At 42.0% G+C, this 23,124-nt stretch overlaps 1 protein-coding gene across 1 annotated transcript in view; it reads right to left on the reverse strand.

Moving 5' to 3' along the window:
• The window catches only part of Efcab2 (EF-hand calcium binding domain 2), an 89,048-nt gene that overhangs the window by 15,083 nt on the left and 50,841 nt on the right, over positions 1–23,124 (reverse strand). Inside the window, exon 3 of the mRNA XM_038349826.1 lies at positions 16,557–16,629. Within this exon, the coding sequence (XP_038205754.1) occupies positions 16,557–16,629 (73 nt within the window). The remainder of the gene's footprint in view (positions 1–16,556; positions 16,630–23,124) is intronic.

Here is a 23,124-nt window from a genome sequence, read left to right on the forward strand (position 1 = left end):
AAAAAAAAACATCCTGAGTGAGGTAACTCAGACCCAGAAGACAAACATGGTATGTTCTCACTCACAAGTGGATATTAGCTGTAAATGGAAGGATAGTCATGCTACAGTCCATAGATGCACAGAGGGGCTAAGTAAGGTTAAGTAATAAGGAGGGCTTAGGGGAGGGGGCATGAATCTCCCTGGGAAGGGATACAGCATAAATTTTGTGGGTGGACTGGGGGCAGGTGGCAATAAGAACAGGAGGCATCAGGTGAGGGAAGAGTACTGGGAGAGGCAACTGGAATTGGGGGACCTTTTAGGGGTGAGGTAGAAACCTAGTGCAATGAAAACTCCCTGGAATCCTACAAGGGTGACCTTAGCAAAGACTCCTAGTAATGGAGATACAGAGCTGAACCAGCCATCTTCTGTAACCAGGCAAGACTTCCAGTGGAGGGGTTGGAGCACCAACCCAACCACAAAACCTTCAACCTACAGTTTGTCCTGCCTGCAAGACGTCTTGGGGTAAAGGTGGCACAGATCTTGTGGGAGTGGCCAACCAATGACTGATCCAACTTGAGACGCACACCATAAGAGGGAGCCCACGCCTGACACTGGCTGGAAGGTCAGGAACCAGAGACTGGATAGCCCAGAGATCTAGGATAGAATCAAACATGACTGGCATTTATGAAGGAATAAAGATGGAAGTCCAATCTTTTAATCTTAATATTTTCACTGTGGGGAAGTGAAATGGCTCAGTGGTAAAGGTGCCCACTGCTAAGCTGAGTTCTATCCAAGGAACCCACACGGTGGAAGACGAGAACTGACTCCTGCAAACTGTCCTCTGACCTCCACACATCCACAGTGGCACATGTAACCCACACTGACACACATATTAATCAATCAATCAGTCAATCAATACAAAAAGATTACTGCTCTATAAATTATCTCATGACATTGATTCTTTTTTATTTGTTGAGATCATAATATAATTACATCATTTTCCCTTCCCTTTCCTCTCTTTAGAATTTAGAATATAACCCCCCATGTACCCAACACCTTATTCTCTTTTACATTTATAACCTCTTTGTTATATACACACATACATATATATGTATATATATGTGTATATATATATATATATTCCTAAATATATAAACACAACCTGACCAGTGCATATAGTGTTACTTGTATGTATATTTCAGGGCTGACCATTTGGTATTGGGTGGTGCTCTAGGGAAGACTATGTCTCCAGTTCTCAGCAATTCTTAGTTACCTGTGTATGTATTATGCATGTATGTGCATACTATATATATAACTGAAAACAGATTTTTAAATTTATTTTTCTCTCATATATTACATTCCAACCTCAGTTTCTCCTCCCAGGTCCAGAGTAGGACAACCATCCTTCACGTCCTGTAATACTTGTTTGTTCCCTAAACAGCTATAGAGCAGGCAATATCTACCTTTACAAAGCCAGTCTCTTCTATCCTATAATGATCTTCAACCTACTGATTTTAGTATTCCAAAGTTCAGCTCTCTAACTCCACTTCAATCACGTGAGAACTAACAAATGACACACAGTATGTGCCTTATGCTTCCTCCCAGTGCCCTCATCCTCACAAGGCCTCAGTAATGAGAAGAGTAGCATTGAACCTCTACAGATGGTTTTTGATTCACAGATAATTTTGAGGAAGTTTTATACTTGCCTTAATTAGTGTTCTATTGCTGTGAAGAGACCACGACAATGGCAAATCTTTTGAAAGAAAGCATTTAGTTGTGAACTTGCTTACAGTTTAGGAGGTTAGTCCATTAACTAACCTCAAGTCATCAAGGTTGGGAGCACAGTGGCATGCAGGCAGGTGCTGGAGCAGTAGCTGAGAACCCCAGGCAGAGAAAGAGGAACTCTGGGCTTGGCATGAACTTTCGAAATTTCAAAGTCCACCCCCAGTGGCACATTTCCTCTAACAAGACCAAATCTCCTAATCCTTTCAAACTGCTGTGGGACAATGGTCTTTTATCCTGTCACATGTATTATTTTTAATAAAATGCTGATTGGCCAGTAGCCAGCAGGAAATATAGGTGGGGTGACCAGGTAGGAAGTAGAGGTGGGGCAATGAGAACAGGAGAATTCTGGGAAGAGAGGATTCTGCAGTCTGCAGTCGTGACCCAGACACAGAGGAAGCAAGATGTGACTGCCTCACCAAAAAAGGTATCGAGCCACATGGCTAGCACAGACTAGAATAATGGGTTAATGTACGATGTAAGAAAGAGTTAATAAGAAGAGCCTGAGATAGTAGGCCAATCAGTTTATAATTGATGTAGACCTCTGTGTGATTTATTTGGAACTAAATGGCTGTAGGACCTGGTGGGACAGAAACCTCTATTAACATCAAACAGTTCCACTCCCCAGTGACTAAGCACTCATATATATGAGCCTATGTGGGCTATTCCTATTCAAACAACCACGTTAATGTATGTTAAAGAAGACCTCCAATGAATCAGAATAGCAAAAACTGTATAAAGTTTTCTTTTTCTTTTCTTTCTTCCTTTTTTTTCCCTTTGAGACAGGGTCTTGCTATGTTACCTAGGTTGGCCTTAAAACTCTTAACCTTTGTGTCCCCAGCATCTCCAGAGTTAGGATTATAAGTATTTGTCATTATGTCTAGCATAAATTTTCTTCAGTTTTAAAAAAAAGAGAGAAAAAGGATAATGAATAAACAGACTCTTGTGATTTAAAATTAGGAAAACAGATGGTAAGATGGCCCCAAGGGCAAAAGCACTTGCTGCACCAGCCTGATAACTGTATTCAGTCCCAGAACCCAAGGGAAGGTAGAGAGAAAGAACAGATTCCACAAAGTTGTTCTCTGACCTTCACATATCCGCTGGGGCATGAATGTGTGTGGCCACACACACCATACATACACATACATGTGCACACACACAATTGTTGAAGTCCATTTTGAATGGTTTTTAGAAGTCCATTTTGAAATTGTAAAATTCTTTCCATGACTTAACACTGCCCTCTAGAGGCCATATCTAGTATGCTCTCTATACATGCATAAGCAAAGGCATTTAAACATGACTACTCTAAATGACATTCATGGAACATTTAATAGGTGGCAAACTCTATTATAAATGGTTTTATATTCAAACAATTAGTTTCCTTTGGGATAGTTTTAACAGAAAGTTGCAAAGATAATAAAAGAATTCTCATCATACTTATGTTGTTTTAAATTCTTTAGGTGTTTTATTGAAGATTGACAAATTAAAATTGTATATATTAAAAGGATACAGCAAGATGCTTTGATATACATATATAGTGAAATTATTATAACAACTAAGGCAATTAACATCTGTCACCTCATTAACTTCCTGACTATATAACAAGACCACTTAAGTTCACTGTGGCTACTTTCTGTGGGGCAGATGATTCAGATTATGCTTTAAGTTGTCATTTTCAGGGATACTGCAAATGTTTTTCCACAGTATATATTTAACTGTGCTCACTATCGTGGTCTGGTAAACAAAGATAAATAAGCCATGATGTTCCCACCACAAAGGGGAAACTGCCAGGGACGGCATTTGCAACCCCAGCATTTGGGAGGCTGAGGCAGATGGATTGACATGAATTCAAGAACAACTTGGTCTACATAGTAAGTTCCAGGCCAGCCTGAACAGCAGAATAAGGCCTTGTCAAACACACACACACACACACACACACACACACGAATTTGGCAGGGCAAGATGTGGGAGTGGTACTAGGAGAAGACTGGGAGTAAATATGATCAGAATACACTTCAAGAAATTCTCAAGGAATTAATAAAAATGCAAAAGAAAGGACAAGAGTCTTCTAAAAGGGGAAATTTGGGCAGGGGAGGTGACTCAGTGGATAAAGCACTGGCCCAACAAGCATGAGGACCAGAGTTCAGATCCCCAGAGCCCACATAATAGCTAGACTAGCCAACAGGCAAGTTCTGTGTTCAAGTAAGAGACTGACCTCAATGTATAAGAACAAAAGAAATCAAGGAGAACACCAGTGTTAGCCTCTGGCTTCCACATGTATGCACCTGCACACATACAAATGGGAAATTTGGGCACAAACATGTTAACTGGGAGCATACCACTAAACAGGAAAATGGCTACCAAGATTTCAAAAAAGCGGGGGAGGAGTAGAACTCCCTGGCAGAGAACTTACCTAGTGATCTCTCAGGGCCCTGACTTCAACCCCAGCATTGGGAAGGGACCAGAGGAGAGTGGGAGAGAGCAGAAAGCCTGAAACAGAGCTCTGCTAGGAGACAGATAGTTATAATTATAGTTCTCCTTAGTTATGATACAAGATAAATTAGATATTAAATTTCAGATTCACAAAGATAGGATAGTATTTTCTTTAATTTTGCCAAATACAAATAGACTAAATATTGTAACTGTTATTCTTGACTGATAATTTATATTTAATTTTACTATGCTGAAGTTAAAACCTTCCTTTTTGATTAGACAGAAGGGGGAAATGATGTAGGAGGTCTCTGTATGCTGTGAACATGTTTTCTTACCATTGATTACTAAAGAAGCTGATCTGGCCAATAGCCAGGCAGAATAGAACCAGGCAGGAAATCCAAACAGAAATACATGGAGAAAAAGAGCGGAGGCAGGGAGACTAGAGCAGCCGCCAGGGAAGGAAAATGTGAGGTGACTAGCCATGAGCCTCATGGTAAAATATAGAATAACAGAAATGGGTTATTTTAAGTTATACAGCTAGTTAATAATAAGCTTGAGTTAATAGGCCAAACAGTCTGTAATTAATATTAAGCTTCAGAGTGGCTATTTGGGAACTGGCAGGCAGGAGACAAACCTCCAGTTATAGCTAAAGTTTAATGTACTCAGTCTAACAGTTCAGAATCTGAAGCAAATACATGTAAGACTTGTTTATATATGTTAAAATACCTATGGCATATTTTTATCCAAAGGGGTTGGTTTATTACTCAAGCAGAAATGCCAACATGTACCAACTGGCAATTTGCAAAATTTATTCACAATTTAGAAGAGTTATTTTATAGAGCTAATGTAGGAAAAACACCAGATGGGGCTGGAGCGATGGCTCAGGGGTAAGAGCACTGGCTGCTCTCGTAGAGGACTCAGTTCAGTCCAGCACCCACACAGCAGCTCGTGGCCATTTTAACTGTAACTTAAACCTTCTTCTGACTTCTAAGGGCACTGCATGCATGTAGTACACATAAAGACAGGCAAAACAGACACGCAACATTTTTAAATTAATTTAATAAAAAAGAAAATGCAACTTCTTTAAAACATACATGACAGCTGAGATGTATTATACTTTCCATGAAGAAGCTCAACTGTTACCAAGATAGAGTGAAACCAATTCAAGAGCCTCATATTGGGAATGCCCACTGGCTTCTTCCTGTATTGGTTAGGGTCTGTTTATAAAATGGACACTGCCTTTTTCATCAAATCATAATCAGGGCTATAGATGTAGCTCAGTGGTAGAGTGTTTGTTTAGCATGAGCTCTGGGTTCAACCTTTAGCACTAAATAAATAAATAATTTATTTACCATGTTTGACCAAAGATGAGCATAGTCTTATTAAAACTCCATCCTCAAAGCAGGGTGTGGTATGATATACTTCTTTAATTCCAGCACTCAGGAGGCAGAGGCAGGAGGAGCTCTGAGTTCAAGGTCAGCCTGGTCTACAAGGTGAGTTCTAGGACAGCCAGAGCCACACAACACACACACACCCAAACACACACACACAAAAAAAAACACTGTCTCAAAAAAACAATGCAAAACAAAATCCATCCTCTAATCAAGGGCTGCAGTCCTGTGGCAGAGCGCTTGCCTAGCATGTGGCAATGGTTCAGTCTCTAGCACTGCAAAATAAACAAAACCCTTCTAGATCCTGTGTGTCATTTATGACACAAGGAGAATAATAACGTCTACCCGATGGAGCTGTGTGAAATTTTTATGAGGTAGGATATGACCACTTTATAAACCCCAAGAGTTGATGATAATGACATTACCCATACTGTAAACCCTTCTGCTTCTATGTGGTACAATGATACTTTTTCTTAAAGATATGCAGAAACTCTAGGCATAGGCACACCTCACTAACCATATGGTCCTGTTTCTTCAGAAGTTTGGCATTGTCTCTTATCTGTTGGCTGTTGTTTTGTTTTGTTTTCATGGTGCTGGACATTGAACCCATGGCCTCACAAATGCTAGGCAGGCATTCTACAACCGGGCTATATATTCAGCACCATGACTCCTGTCTATAAAATGCCATGTGGAATGCAGCAACTAAAAATATAATGCACTAAGATGCTATGTATAAGCCAGGCAGTGGTGGCACATGCCTTTAATTCCAGCAAGTCTATTGCAGGGGGGAAAAAAGCTAGGTATATTGATACGTTCGTTGTCCCTTGCCCTAGAGGACAAGGTATGTGTACTGGAGTGACCTGACACCACCACACACTCACATACACATTAATTCCCATAAGTGTCTTTGGACTGCATGAAGACACAGGCTAGCACATATCCAAACTGTGGGGCCCTACTATTCAAAAGTCAAGGCTAGGAGTGGGCAGACACAGCTCAGCTGTCAGCATTTGCCTGCAATGAAAGAAGCCCTGGGTTAGATCTCCCGCACAGCATAGAGTAGACATGATGGTTCACGTCTGTAATCCTGCACTGGAAGGTATGAGAACAGGAGGCAAGGTCATCCTCAGTCACAAGGTCATCCTCAGTCACAAGGTCATCCTCAGTCACATGATCATCCTCAGTCACAAGGTCATCCTCAGTCACAAGGTCATCCTCAGAACTTTGAGACCAATCTGGAATAATATATGAGACCCTGAATCCAAAGCAAAACAACAAAACAAATAAATTAAGAAACAAAACACAGCTGTCCAGTTGGTCTATAAGGAGGACCCACACAATGCAGAGTAACCCAAGCATCCGTCACAGCGAAAGTCACAAAATCCCTTTGCAAAGTCCCAAGTACACTTTCAAGTACCATTTTTCCGAATAGTGTTCTGGCTGATAAGCCTGTCTGCTTATCCTCCAATGGAGAAAGAAGCCTTCCTGCCACCAGAGATCCCCTCTCTACGGCTGTCATGGGGTCCTCAGATGCTCCAGGGGCCCTGTAACATGGAGCTGACTCAAGAAATATAGAAACACTACAGTGTTTTCTCAAATGCCAATGCTTAAAACTCAATGCATGCAGAAAACAACATTTTTTTTCATTTTACTTTAGTGTTAAGTCCGTTTTCTTGACCTATTTTGCTTCTGAGGAGACACAGGCATTGGGAGATTAAGTCTAACAGAGGGCCTCAGTCTGTCAGGTGTTTGATGGGAGCATGTCTAGACTTTTTCAAGCAGCATGTGAAATCATAAGGCCCTATCTTCCCATTGCAGCATTATTTATTTTAATACCAATCTCACTGAACTAGAACAACAAATACAAAGTGAAAATTCTCCACCTAGCAGTATAACAATGAGCCAATAAGATGAACTATTTTATGCTTCACAAAAACATAGGATAATATCAGCAGCTAAAACGGCTTATAAAGCACTGCTTCGGATCAGCAAGCAAGAAATACATAATGGATTCTTAAAACTTTTTGCAGCAAAAAAAAGTGAGATATTTCAAGTTAGACTCTAAATACCATCCAACACATACATTTTTAGACAGACCATTCTTCAAAGCAACATAAACATAGAAAATATTTTAATGTTGGATTGAATAAAATATTTTTAAAATTGACCAATATTTTCCAGAAGTGTTTCCTTTGCAAATGATTTTTAAATGTTTACTTATTTATTTATCAAATGCCATGCCCTGCATATAAGTACTCCACTAAGCTAAATCCCTATCCCATAAATGGAAAAGCTTTAAGCCACTGCCTTTAAAAAAATTATTAACTCTGAGTGGGAAAATGGCTCCGTGGGTAACAGTGATTGTCACCAAGCCTCAACCTGAGACAATCCCTAGGACATGAAAGAGAGAACCAACGCCTGCAAGTTGTCCTCTGAACTCCACATATGAGCCATGCCATGCATGCGTGTGCGCATGTGCGCACACACACACACAGAGAGAGAGAGAGAGAAAGAGAGAGAGAGAGAAATAAATGTAATGATTTTACATTTTTATTTATTTTACAGGCTGTTTGACAAAATTTAGGACATTCTAGGCTGTAAGTTCTTTTTCTATTACTGAAAGAATATTTAAAATAGACTGAGATATCCTTTTGTTGACTAACTGTTGACTTCTTAAATAAGTGGTAGCTAAATCATGTTAGTGAGCAAGGAACCTTCTAATTCCGGATGTCCCCAATTTAAAGTCACAGAGCAAAGGTTGAACAAGAGCCTGAGCTGCCACCAGTTTCCCCACCTGCCCTCCTTAGGGTGGCTCAAGTGCTGCAACTGCCCTAAATGTCCATCCTCCTTGGCTCCTCCCACCGAGGGGTAACTGCCCCTCCTGGCCTGACTGTTTTATATTTAACTGGCAGCTGGGTGCTTTTATCTCTTTGGCAGGACCAGAGGACTAGTCTAGCTAATCCAAACTGCAAAAGAGAAAATTCTTACAGACTTCATTGCTGGGGACTCTCACATCACCTAAGGTGAGATTTGAAATTGACAAGCTCTGCAGTGCAATGGTGGCACGAAGCTTGTGGGGTACCAATCAATATCTGACTGGATTTAAGGCTCACTCCATAAGATGGAGCCCAACTCCAGCATGCTTAGGTGGCCAAGAACAGAAGACTAGACAGCCTAGGGGCCTAGAGGAAAACCAGATACTTAAGTCTACTAAGGGAACACAGCAATAAAATAACTCCTAACAACATGCTGCTATACTCATAGACCAGCGCCTGGCTCAGCCATCATTAGAGAGGCTGTCTCCTGCGGTAGATGGGAACAAACACGGAGACCCACAACTGGACAATGTGTAGAGATTGAGAGACCCTTGAACACTCCATTCTAAATAGGATCTCTCCATCAGTCCTTCCCCTCAGGGCTCAGGGACCTCTGCTGAAAAGGAAACAGAAAGATTGTAAGAGCTGCAAGGGATGGAGGACACCAAGGAGGTGAGGCCTCTAAGCACAGCAGGACCAGTGCACAGAAGAACTCACAGAGACTGCGGCAGCACGCACAGGGCCTACATGGGTCTGGGCCAGATGAGGTCCCAGTGCTGGTTGTGGGAAGGGGGAATGGACAAAAGCCCAAATCCCTAACCCAGCCACTATCTTCAATTAATAACCACTCACAGATAAAATACTAGTTTTCTCTAATGGAGTCTAGGGAAACAAACCACTCTTAAGGCCAGGCCCCATGCCCAGCAGGAAAACACAAAATGAATTCAGTATTATCTTTGGAGATTCTTGGTCTCATAATTCTCTGTTAGGGCCTTTTCTTTCTTTTTTGTTTTTGTTTTTGTTTTTAGGGATTTTTAGAGACAAGGTTTCTCTGTGTATCCCTCCCTATCCTGGAACTCACTCTAAACCAGGCTGCCCCCGCCCCATGCTGGGACTAAGGTGTGCACCACCACCGCCCAGCTCCTTTCTTTTTTCACCTTACAGAGTTTTGTGTATATATTATGGCTATCGGTTTTGTGTTTTATGGGACTCCTGTGTGTGCAAGTGTGTGTGTCTCTACTATCAGTGCAAGTGTGTGTGTCTCTACTATAGGTGCAAGTATGTGTGTCTCTACTATAGGTGCTTCTTGTGCTGTTTCTTTGGCTCTTTTTCTTCTGTTTTCTTGTTTGTTTGTTTTATCCTTTCCTGGCTTGCTTGTTTTTATCTTATTTGATTTACCTTTTTAGGTGTTTTCTAAGGAGAAAAAGGATGTGGATTTTGGATGGGAGGGAAGTTGGATAGGGATCTGGGAGGAGTTGGCAGAGGGGAAACCATAATCAGAATATATATTATGAAAAGAATCTATTTTCAATTTTAAAAATTCACTAGCTCTGTACATGAGCTATGGGCTCATTAGTTCATTAACATCCAAGGAAACCTTCTTACAAAATGAGTAGCCAAAACAGAGGCAGAGATCAACATGAAGGAAAAGGACCATTCAAACAGAGCTTCAGGAGGTAGGGAGGGAGAACATGAATGCCGTTTGCAAAGGAACATTTAAGAACAAAACAAGCTCCCATGAGCAAGTTAGGACTGAGGGCTTGTCATCCGCCAGATGGCTAAGTCTTCCTTCATTACGTTCCTTTCTTCTGTCTCTCCTACCCACGTGTCAAGCTTGCACTGTATTCTGACACTCCTCCACCTCCTCCAGCTCCTCCCCACCAAGTCTCTCCAGTCTACGGCTCGGGTTCAGCTTCTTAGAGTGTCCACAGGACAACATGTGACATCAGAAGTGATACAAAGAACACAGGCAGTGAGAGGGACTTCTAAGTCAGGCTGGCTTGTCACTTTGTAGGCCGTCCCTACAGGGACCTAACCAGCGCAAGCGTGGCAACAGCAAGCGTGGCAACAGCAAGCGTGGCAACAGCAAGCGTGGCAACAGCAAGCGTGGCAACAGCAAGCGCGAACAGTGCCAAAAGCAGAGCAACAGCTGTGAGCTGTACTGAGGCCCAGGATGAGCACTGAGAGCTTTGTTAGGCGGCTGCTAGCTGTCCATCAAGAAGCGCTTGTCTCCTACAGGGAAAGGCAGACTCGATTACACATCAACTAAACACGAGTGCTACAACTCCACGAAAGAGAGGGTAATAAATATTTGAGGGATTGCTGGATATACAAGATTTTTGATGTAGATTTTTCTTTACTTTTATGATATTTAAAAAGTTGTTAAACCGTCACTGATGCTCGGTCTTCACTGGGGATCTGAGTCTGTTAAGATCACCTTGGAAGACTGCAGAGACACTCAGCTGATGACGGCTCATAACCAAATATCAAGAGTCACCTTGGAAATTCACCTGCGCGTGCGTCTGTCAGAATGTTCCCAGAAAGGGTCAGTTGAAGAAGGGAGACCTTCAGTGTGGGCAGCATCGCTCCATGGGTTGGGGTCCTGGGCTGAATCATATGGAGAAGAGGAGCTGAGCACCAGCTCCATCTCTGCCTGCTAACAGCAGGCGTAGTGTGACCAACTGTCCCGTGTTCCTGCCACCATCCATTCCCTACCATGACAGACTTAAACTATGTGCTAAATCACACATCTCTTCCCCTCCTGGGGTTGTTTCTGAAGGTACTTTGTCACAACAATAAGAAAAGTAACATATATACCATCCTTAGATGGGGCTTCAAACAATAGGCTGTGGGGAGGCACGTACACTCTAGTGTGACATCCCTGAAACAGATACAGCATTCATGAGTCAGAAAACCACCAAAGATTATGTTCCATGGAAGATGGTGGAAGGAACAGTGCCCTGCTCACTGAGGGCATCAGGGACATGTTGGTGAAAGCAGCCTAATTACAGAAATGAAACAGTAAAGACATCCAAAGGTGCTGACATGCTCAGGCGAAGCAGATACTTAAGGCCAGAGTACTGGCTACAAGGCCTGGCACGCTGATGTGTGGGATGGAGAAATCAAACTGCAGGTCCCTCTACAGACACTGGCTAGGCAAATCCCGTGGAGGCACTAGGCTTGCATCCCCACTTTCTAACAGGAGGTGGCAGTGTTGTGCCGCAGAAGACTCTCACCTCAGGTAACAGGCACCCTTTAGGAACTGTCACATCTCTCCTATAAGGTAGACTGGCAATTTGAGTTAAATGGCAGCATAAACATAGCTGGGGAAGCACTGGGCCTATCAGGAAGGAAGGAAAATGCATACTGAAGGAAGGAATGAAACTAGCTAGGGTGAACAGGAGGCAAGCCTTGCTGATCAGAGGACTAAAACACAAGACAGGGAAGCAAAAACTGTCAGGTACTTCCCAGGACACAGGGCCACCCCTCTGGCAAGAACCTTCCTCTGGTAAGGAAGACTTGCTGCCAGGAAGGCTCTTAGGGCCTGGGATAACTAAGAGATAACTAACCAGCAAGTGAAACAGAAAGGCCAGCTTTCTCCTCCGCACGGACTGACTGGGACAGATACAGCATTCATGAGTCAGAAAACCACCAGAGATTATGTTCCATGGAAGATGGTGGAAGGAACAGTGCCCTGCTCACTGAGGGCATCAGGGACATGTTGGTGAAAGCAGCCTAAGCAGCACTCGGGCCCAAGATGGTAGCCTCAGATAGTTGCCTCGTCAAGCCTGAGTTCACTAGGCCCCTGTAGGGTTCACTAGACCCCTGTATACCTGTATACACAAACCTGGGCTGGTTAGCATCTGTGGGGTAATCTGCCAGCCAGCTCCCTGTAGGCCATGGCAAGGTGAAGTTGTTTGACTACAGAAGCTTGAGGCCTCACAGCACTGACTGCTCAGGACAAACAGAGAGCCAAGGTGTGCCAGCGACTCTGGCCATCAAGGCGGCTACAGCTGGAACAAGCAGATCCCAGACGGCTGGGCACATGTGTGAGGGGCTTTTCCTTAATTATCTGAAGTGGGAATACACTTCTAATCTGATCTTTACAGTGGGGATGTAGGAGTGTTTCTATCTATCTGTTGTTTCATTGGTTAATTAATAAAGAAACTGCTTGGCCTGATAGGTCAGAACATAGGTGGGTGGAGTAGACAGAACAGAATGCTGGGAAGAAGGGAAGGAGGCAAATGCCTCAAGCAGTCCCCATGACTCTCCTCTCCAAGATGGATGCAGGCTAGAATTTTCCCGGTAAGCCACCCCTCTTGGTGCTACACAGATTACTAAATATGGGTTAATCAAGATGTGAGAGTTAGCCAGTAAGAGGCTAGAGCTAATGGGCCAAGCAGTGTTTAAAAGAATACAATTTGTGTGTTGTTATTTCGGGTTTTAAGCTAGCTGTGTGGAAGCCAGGCAGGACGAAAAGCAGGCCTGCCTGCCTCATCACTACAGGGAGATAACACTTTAATTCAGATCTTTCGAGGTGGGAAGATCCACCTTTAATCTGGACCACAGGGTCTACTAGCAGCCTATATAAGGGATAAGGAAGAAGGAAGCTCTCTCTTTGCCTGCTTGAGCAAGTCCATTCCTTCACTGGCATTAGAACCCACTTCTTTGGGATGCTGGTATATACTGAGGACCAGCTGATATACCCAGACTCATGGACTGACAACTAGTGGATTCTTGGACCTTCTGTTCATAGGCAGCCATTGTTGGATTAGCTAGACCTCAACATCATTCTAATAAATCCCCTTTCTATCTACAGAGTGATTCATTCTGTAAATTCTGTTACTCCAGAGAATTCTGACTAATACACAAGGAGATCCCAAGATACCTTCTCGGGAACACAGCACATTAGTAGCAAAACAGAGGTGCCCCAACAGGGACACTGCTTGCTACCCACTACAGGCAAGTATGGAGGAGCAGGTGGCTGACAATGTCTCCCCAATAAAAGGCACAATCCGAGTTTAGTTCTGAAGCCTAGATCAATAATCCTATCAACACGGGTCTTATTTTTTTTTTGAGACATCTTTTAGCTTTCCTCTGTAATACAATTCTCTTTAATTCTATGTAAGTTTGAATTTCAAAGGACATAGACCTTTAAATAGTATTTCTCTCCTCCCAGCTCCCACGCTCTGAAGATCCTAGATAGCTCTGACTTAATATCAGAGGCAGGGCTGCTGGGTAACCTGCGTGCAGGTAAGATTTGCACTAGCCTTCCTTCTCATACCTGCAGGCTTTTATAACATCCTATACAGACAGGGTAACTTGGAGCAAGTTGCTACTTTTAGAATACTAAACAGATGAATTAATGTTGAGGAATTTTAAAACTGATCTATTTTAAGAGATTTCTGATCTTCAGGAAGCAAAGAGATGAGGATTTAAAAAGTTATGTTAGAGATGTCTCTGTCCTAAAATTTAAGAACATGATAGCTAGAGAATTCAATTTCCAGATAAAAGCTTCAAAATTTTAACAGAATTATTAAATATATATTATATATTACTGTATATATAATAATGTGTGTGTGTGTGTGTGTGTGTGTGTGTGTGTGTGTGTGTGTGTGTAGAGGTCAGAGAACAGCTGTGGGAATCAGTTTGCTTCTTCCATTATGTGAGTTCCAGGAATGAAACTCAGGTTGCCAGGCATAGCAGCAAGGTCCTTTTCCTGCTCAGCCATCTGCCAGCCCCAGAATAATTTTAAAGCATACATAAAAATACATTTAGATTGTTTGCTCTCTGAAGTCATTATAGAACATTTAGCAATATGATATTCACCTTTAGATATTTACCGTTGTGGATTTTCAATGTCCTAAATGCATTTGATAAATACGAATATGTGTGTATTCTTCTCATTTATCTGGTAAAATTCAAGAAGGGTGGTCAAAGCTGTTGCAACTCTATTGCTAGAGTTAACTGGAATAAATTGTGTTGGCACACCAATAAACTTTTACAGAACTTATATAGGCTGGCAACCCAGTTGAACCACAACTATTCTGTATGTAATTTTCAGGAAAAACAAGTCTTTCTCCTAATCTTCAAAACTTTTTTCAGTTACTTATATTTATAATAGTTATGGTCTGATTGGGGTCACTGGACAGGTGGTGCATGCCTTTAATATGCCAGCCAGCACTCAGGAAGCAGAGGTAAACTTATTTCTGTGAGTTCAAGGCCATCCAGGGCTACATAGTGAGTCTGTCTCCAAAAAATAAAAAGAAAGCAAACTACAGATAATATTTACATAAGTGGGGGTTGTGGTATTTGGATGGTATAGGCAGGGTTTGTTTTTTTCAGATTCCTGGTATATATTAAAACACACATACACAAGCCATTCTTCTTCCCTGGTCTTCAGTTCTTAGTCTTGTTCTGTTTACTGAACACACACTGATTCTCTTTTATTTGTTGTTGGTTTTGTTCTTCTAGAGACAGGGTTCCTCTGTGTAGCCCTGGCTGTCCTGGAACTCACTCTGTAGATCAGGCTGACCTGGAACTCGGAGATCCACCTGCCTCTCTCTGACAAGTGCTGGGATTAATGACATGTGCCACCATGCCTGCTACACACTGATTCTTATTTCACCATGAATTCATTTCCCAGTCTCTACCTTCCTCATAGCACCTCTTTGCCTCTCTGACAGAAACCTCAGACAACAGTCAAGGTGCCTTCTGATTGGTTTACTAAAGAGCTGAAAGAGCTGAATGACCAATGACTAGGCAGGAAGAGGATAGGTGGGACTTCTGGGCAGAGAGAGAGAGAGGGTGGGGGAAGAGGAAGAGGAAATGAATCAAGGCGTGAGCGTGACACAAGAGGAGAGGAAATGGGGTACAAGATGGAAAAGGTAAAAAGTCACAAGGCAAAACATAGATTAATATAAATGTGTTTATTTAAGCTATAAAAGTTAGTGGGACAAGCCAAAGCTATAGGTCAATCTTTCATAATTAATAATAAGTCTCCATGTTGTTTTTTGTGAACTGGCAGCCCAAAGAAAAATCTGTTGGTAATAGAACAGACAAGGGCTCTACCAGTAGAGGGATTAAGGGAATAGGTCAAATTCCACTTCTTTGCTTTTCTCTCTTATCCCTTGTTAATCCTCCAACCAAACCCGCCTGGCAAAGAAAAGCAGCTCTGTGGCCCAGGCATCTTTTTCCTCTTAAGGTCTCTCTTTGTTGAACTAAAACCTTCACTTAACAAACAGAGATCTTTCTGAAAGCAAGATGGAGTATGAAGCTCCCTGGGCACGGACTGCTTGTCCACTTTCTTTCTCCCAGCCTCGGCTTACACTGCCAGCAATGATTACTAGTGACTTTTGTTTTGGATTCAACTCTTACACTAGGTCCCAAAGAATAGACTTAAAACCAAAATGGAGTCACCCATGATAAAGTCAAACACTGCCAAACATAAATTTCCCAGGAAAGCCAGCTTCAATGGGCATGATAATAAAGTCTTTCTGTTTTAATCTTTGGCAAAAAATGTTGCTTGGAGTAACTTGATGTTAACCTGCCTTATAAGGAAAGTAACTCCAAAACAGCCAATCAGATCTTTTTGTCCTTTGTTCCCTAGAGGCTGAGGAAAGCATAAACACCAGCCTCCTCTGGTCAGTAATGCTGACCATTGCAAGGAATCTATAACCACAGAAGAAAGCCAATCAAGATCTTTTAACTAATAGAGGTTAACTTTTTGTTATTATAAATAATAATTTTTTTAGATTTTTAGACTGGTTAGTGCTCTCTATTTTAGTCAATTTATTATTATATGTGCCCTGAAACTTAGTTTTATTTCCTTAAATAAATAAAAATTGCAGTCTCTCTGCATACATTATTACTAAATATATCTATTATTGGTCTTTCCCTATGTGGTCAGACTTCCTTGTCTTCATTGGCCTATCTTGAACTAATTTAAAAACTATATATCAATAGTTGTCATTTCTTCAAGGCTTGATCAAAATGCTTTCAGGTCCCATTGCTGACTTACGTGCATAGCTACCCTAACGTTCTCAAACAGCACGCTGAGTAGTGTAGGGAGTTTTTAGTTTTTTGTAAGATTTTTTTTTTAACTACAAGGAGTTCTAGACTCAGCCAAGTGACACTTCCTCAGCCACCTACCTACCTCTGCAATGAAATCATGTAGCTCTCCTTCAGTAGGGCAGCATCCCAGTGACCTGATAATTGTCCCAATCTCTCTAGGAAAAAAGCAAAGTTGTAAACAGTTTCAGAATATAAATTCTGGAAAGGCAAGTATAAATTATCAAATAATTATCTAAATTATTTCAGATTACTGGTAATATTACAAATCACCTCACTCAAGTATTGGCTCACAACTGTACAAGAAACTTCCTGGAAAAAGTAAAAGGCACACAAGTGAACCAAGACAACCAACGTTTTCACTGACTGGCAAATGCAAACCCTGACTAGTTCAAAATCTCAAAGCTCCAGAGAAGGGGTCAGGACGGGAAGACAGGAGAAAGAAAGAATGGCAGCCACCTGATGTCTGATTTCAACTGTTGCTTAACTCTCATGGAGAAGGAAAGAGAATATATGTTAAACATTTAGTATGCTAACATGCACCTAGCAAATCTAATGCTAGCCTTGTACTGTGGGAGCCTCATAAGTTCTAGCTATAGGACTAAGGAGAGACAGGCTGGGTTAAATTTACTTCTCTCTGCTTGCTGTACTCCTGCTTATTTCAGTTGAATCTTGTCCTCTTATCTTGAAAAGGCAAATGCTTACAAAGCTATCTGCAGAAAGAGTTGGCCATATTTGCTAAAGTGAGAAAGACCCAATGGCTCCCACAGCATCTGCTTTGGCAAACCACACGGAAACTGTAATGGAAACATCCCTTCAGTGGTCATGAGATCCAGAGAGCACCCTCATATGGTCCATGCAGATAGGAATCTTCACACTGTTGCTCAATCTATATAAGTTATAAGAAACTGCAGGATGGGACCAGACTTTGCAAAACACTCGCTTTGGTCCATGCCTACTGGACTTAAATAAAGCTTTGCTGCACAGCACTCTGGGTGCTGCTTGGTTTGAAAGATGGATTTCCATAACACTAGAGCCTCAGATTCCACATCTGTAGAATGAGGATGCTGTTGTCTATCCCAGATGTTTGCCATAGAGGCTCCATTAGTGACAAAGAACTTAAATCATGGTCTCCAGCACCAAACTACATAGGATCAAACGATGATGCCACAACTGGCTAGACTGGACGAGTTCCCTTCCTAAATACTCCTAAAGGCAAAACAGCCAGTACCTTCCTCTAAACACACAAATGGATCTGGAGACACAGAGAGAGTCAAGTACTAGTGTAATAGAAAGCTCAGCTGAGGACAATAAAGCCACTTTCTCTATCCTTCCCCATAACAACGAAATTCAATCCACCAAAGAACCTAAAAAAAAGTATCCAACTCAATATTCTCTGCAAATAATGATGGGATTTGTAGTAGATTATTATACATTCCCATTAAAATTAAAGTCATATTTGAATGTAAATAAAATTTCACATACATTCACTCAACACTTTAATTTCCTTACCATTTTGGATAATTTTAGAAGAATTTTATTTGCTGTGTATTTTAGTAAGAAAAAAACAAATACTTTATGTAAGAATTATTAAATTCTTAGCTTAGCAGCTGTGGTGTGAGCTGACACGAGATGCCAGAGCAGCAGCAGGGAGACAGGGCTCTACCTTTGTTGCTCACACATCTCATGACAAATGATCACCACCACCACACCATGCAAGGTGTACTGCATGGTTTTGTCAACCTGGCACAAACTGGAGTCATCTAGAAAGAGGGAACCTCAACTGAAGAACCATCTCCTTCAGAGTCTTTGTGTTGTGTGATATTCCTGACATTATCAATATAAAGCTGAACAAAGGAGATTAGATTCAGGGATCTCATTCTAAAATGCAAAAGGGGGATACAGATATGTAGTGATATTTCATTTGTATTTTAATAAATAAAGCTTGCCTGAAATTCAGAGAGTAAAAGAGCCGAACTGATCAGCCTTACAGACCAGGCAGTGGTGACACACACCTTTAATCCCAGTAGCCACACTAGTTGTCATAGAAACTGAACAGTAGTGGTGCACACCTTTAATCCCAGCACTAGAGAGGAATATAAGACAGGAGGAGACAGCTCTCACACAGTCTCATTCTGAGATTCCAAGAGGCAGGATCACCATTTCGGGCTGAGGTAGAGGCTGACTATTTTGCTTTTCTGACCTACAGGTTAGCTTTGTTTTTTAAAATACAAATGAAATATCACTACATAGAAATGATAGAATAAAAGGGTAGATTATGGAATCTACTTTTAAACTAAAAAAGCAACTACTAGTCTTAAACATTTTACATTGGTATGGATTTGTGTATATTGATACAAATTTAAAGTTAACTTTATTAGACTGTAGGTATGTTTCTACTCTTGTTTGGGGTATCATGTTTAGGCAGGCTCCAGATTCCTGCCTGAGTTCCAGCCCTGGCTTCCCTCCATGATGGACTGCGGCACCGAAGTGTAAACCAAATAAACCCTTCCTCCCTTTGGTCACAGTGTCTCTCACATCAACAGAAGTCAAACTGATACAGAGCCCTCCTGTGGTTTCCTTTGACCCTTCCTTTGTTCCCTCTCATTTCAACCCTCTGTACTATTTTTTTTAATCATAAGGTTTATCTAGGCAGATCCGAACATAACGGCCATTAGAAATATTTTATAAGATTTTACTTTCTCTTATGAAGCCTCTAGTAGCAACATGAAACTGGGTAACACCAGTTGGTGTGGGAAGTCCTTCTGTATATGTGTTGTTTTTATTGGTTAATGAATAAAGAAGCTGCTTTCAGCCAATGGCTTAACAGAATATAGCTAGGCTGGAAGAGATATATATAGAGAGAGAGTAGGCAGAATCAAGGAGAAGCCATGGATCTACCAGAGGAGAAAGCACAAACCACCAGGTGGAACCTTTCCGGTAGGCCACAAGTCTCATGGTAAAATATAAAATAATAGAAATGGGTTAATTTAAGATATGAGTGAGCTAGAAATATGTATAAGCTAATAGTCCAAGCAGTGTTGTAAATAATATAGTTTCTTTGTGATTATTTTGGGTCTGGGCAGCCAGGAACAAATAAACAGCCGTCCTACTACATATACTATAATAAACATGCTATTGAAACAACAGATTAGCTACTTACTGAGCACATGAGAGCAAATGTTTCATAAAGCAAGGATAATACAAAGACAAAAAACTGACAGCTCTCGCATAGGGAATTTGAAGAAATTAGAAGCGCCTATTGTCTAATACCATAGTCACTATATCTGGCTCTTAAATATTTGAAATGTGGCAGAATAAATACACAAAGATTTCAAAAGCAGTATAAATAGAATATCAAATATCTCACTTTTATTTAATATTAACCATAAATTTAAGATATGTTAAATATTGAAACATTTTAGAAATACATGTGTAGTACATTATTAGAATTAATTTTAGGGGGATGGAGACATGGCTCAAGGGTTCATACTGCTCTTACAGAGGACCTGAGTTCACTTCCCAGGAGACCCAGTTTGGGTGGACCACAAAGGACTGTAACTGAAGCTTCAGGTATCTAACACAGGGTCTATACAACTACCTACACACAAAGACATGCAAATATACACATGATATATATAGCAAATCTTTAAAGTTGGTTTTAATTACTTCAATGTGGCCAACTAGACACTGTATTTATGTATTTAAATACCACACTGGATTTCACAAATGAGTACACGTGTGCATTTCTAAAACTGATTTTATTTTCATTTTTGAGACAAGTCTCCTGACAGTATTGCTCAGGCTGGTATCAGATTTCTAAGATCCTGTCTCAAAGAAAGAATAAGGAGGAGGAGGGAAGGAAGGAAGGAGGGAGGGAGGGAGGGAGGGAGGGAGGGAGGGAGGGAGGGAGGGAGGGAGGGAGGGAAAGGAAGGAAAGAAGGAAATATAGAAGAAATGAGTTTAGGATATATGGAAACAAAGAGTTCATATTGAATTTCCAGCATGAATATTCCTGCTAGTTATGTCAGGAATGCAAGATTCTGGTCATTTTTTAGAGATGCATTCAATGGTGGGCCATCTCAGGGGATGAAGTGATCCCTGCTTGTCCACTGTTGGTCAGAAGAGCAGAACACTCCCCATGCCAATGCCACTTTTCTGTGATGGCCCTGCTAGTCGAGGCAGTCATCTAGATTGCTGCAATAGAACTTGGAGGGCAAAGTCATTGCTCATGCTGACTGTGACGTAAGGAAGGCCTTTGTTACTAACCAAGGAATCTCACGTCATTATCCATGAAACAAGAGCAGGCTAACCTCTGAGTTCACAACTGAGGGGAGACAACCAGAGATGGAACTTTACGAGCATTGAGTTACAGGAGAAGATCTGAGCTGGAGATGCACATCAGGTATGGGAGCCCCAGGGCCTAGGAGCTCCTCTAAGAAGAACACACCAGGAACTCAAGAGATGAAGCAATAGTTAAGAGCATTTGCTGTTCTTCCAGAGGATTCAAGTTCAGTTCCCAGAACCCATAGCAGGCAGCTCACAATCACCTATAACTGCAGATCCAGTATATATGAGGACCCTGTGTTATGATCTGCTGGCCTGGTCCATCACCTGGGTACCCTGTCCCTTTAAGAGACAAGCCCCACCCTCTCCCAATCCCTCCTCCATCCTGTGCTCTTTCTCTTTTCTCTCTCTCCCTTCTCCCCTTCTCCACTCCCTGTCTCTGATTCTCATTCTGTCTCTCCTCTCTCTCTCTGTCTCTCTCTCTCTCTCTGTCTCTCTCCCTCTCCCCACCTCTTCCCCCTTCTCCCATCCCCCCCTTTGTTTTTCCCCTCCATAACACTAAATATATACCCACTTTCTCTGCATGGCACATCTCTGTCTCTCACCCTCTGTGCGGCTCCCTGGCCGGGACCAGCTGCCTTCGTGGCCACTATCACCACCCGGGGATCTGTGGTGTTTTATTTTTACCATACCATTTGGTGCTCATGACTCGACCAGGCTCTCTCCACGTTCCCTCCTGCCTTCAGGCAGGCCAGCTGAGGACACATGAAACCCTGGGCTCGGGAACTAGATTTCTTTACAATAGCTCTGTGTTCTATCTGCCTGAACACCGACCTCTATGCATACCAGCAGCTTCAGTGGTGAGTGCTCCCCTTCCAGTCAGCCAACCAAAGCCTTCATGGCTACAGTTGAGCCCTTTGCTGACATTCATTTCTGGTTGCTTCCCATAGCTAAAAACATGACCAAACTAAAGGGGTTAGCCCTCCAACGCTAGCACTGCGGTGCATTCAATTTGGGGCCTGGGGTCCTTCAGATTTTTCTTTCTTTCTTTTTCTTTTCTTTTGGACCACTCATAAATGGTCCCTGCCATGAGAGACCACTTGTAGCAGCCTCTAGCCTCTCTGGCTTCTGAGTCGCCCAGACCACTCAGGCTTCAACACCCGCCTGTAGAGAAGAGACATCCTCATACAGGCCCTGTGGTGTTTTGTGGGTTTTCATGTTTTCAGCTATGGTATAAACCCTCAAACTATCAGCCACCCGCCTGTGAATGCTCTGCCAGTGTCCTGCCAGCTCTGCTTTTCCATGCCACTGCTACTGCTGGTCCGGTGGAAACAGACAAGATCAGTCAAATCCACGAGGCAGCTATTTTCAATTCCAGAATTCCAGCCTTTGCTCCCTGCCACAGCTTGTGGTATGGTGACTCAGCAACAGGGTAGATCATGCCTCTAGGTCTCTCTTGTTATTATGTTTAAAACTCCTGTGGCTCAAAAAACATGGCTTCTCCATACAACATGTGACTGCCACCATTTTGACTGACATCAAGTGACCTTATAGCAATCTTACCTGAGGTCAAGTGACTTCACTGCCATCTTAACTGAGAGCCAGGTCAGGTGACCATGACCCACCATCTTTACTGAGGTATTCCCTGTCTGGTCCCCCAGTGTTGACTCTGTTGCATGTGTGTTTTGTGCAGTGGCATGCCATTGTAGGGCCCCCAAAGAGCATCCACTTCACCCAATTCCTGTTCACTGTGTGTGTGCATACATGTAACTTAAATGCACCTATGTTTACTGTTAAATGTTATGATTGTCTGTTCATTGTATCTCATTTCAGACTATAAAAATAGTAAGTCTCATGTTTTAAATTGGTTTGTACTTTTAAGTCTCTTAATCCAAACCTGCTTTACCTGTTGAGAGCCAGTACAGTCCAGCTCAGACCCAGCTCTCCGGGCAGATTCTATACTGTAGTTATAGCTCATCTATACCCAGTAAACAGCCCTCAGCTGCTCAGAGATGTGGTGAATATGGCATTTAAATGTTTAATTATTTAAAACTTTTCATAACAAAAGGAGACAGGTTGGCTGCTAGCAGCAGCACTCTACTTCCTCCAATGAAGACAGAAGACAGATGGGCACAGAACAACGTCCATCTGCAATTCACTTCAACTGCCAAGCGCTGACCACTGGGCAAAAATCTAAACTGAAGATCTCCACACAATGGACAGAATCACTGGAATTAACAGTCTAGCTGCTCAGGACAAGGTAAGTTTGTCTTCCTACAGATTTCTTAGCCCACAGGATCTCCTAAAACCTGACAGGCCCTGTGCTAAACAGCAAAAGGCAAATATGACCCTCAACGACCATGGAG

This window comes from Arvicola amphibius, chromosome 12 (assembly GCF_903992535.2).
Source record: "Arvicola amphibius chromosome 12, mArvAmp1.2, whole genome shotgun sequence".
Lineage (NCBI taxonomy): Eukaryota > Metazoa > Chordata > Mammalia > Rodentia > Cricetidae > Arvicola > Arvicola amphibius.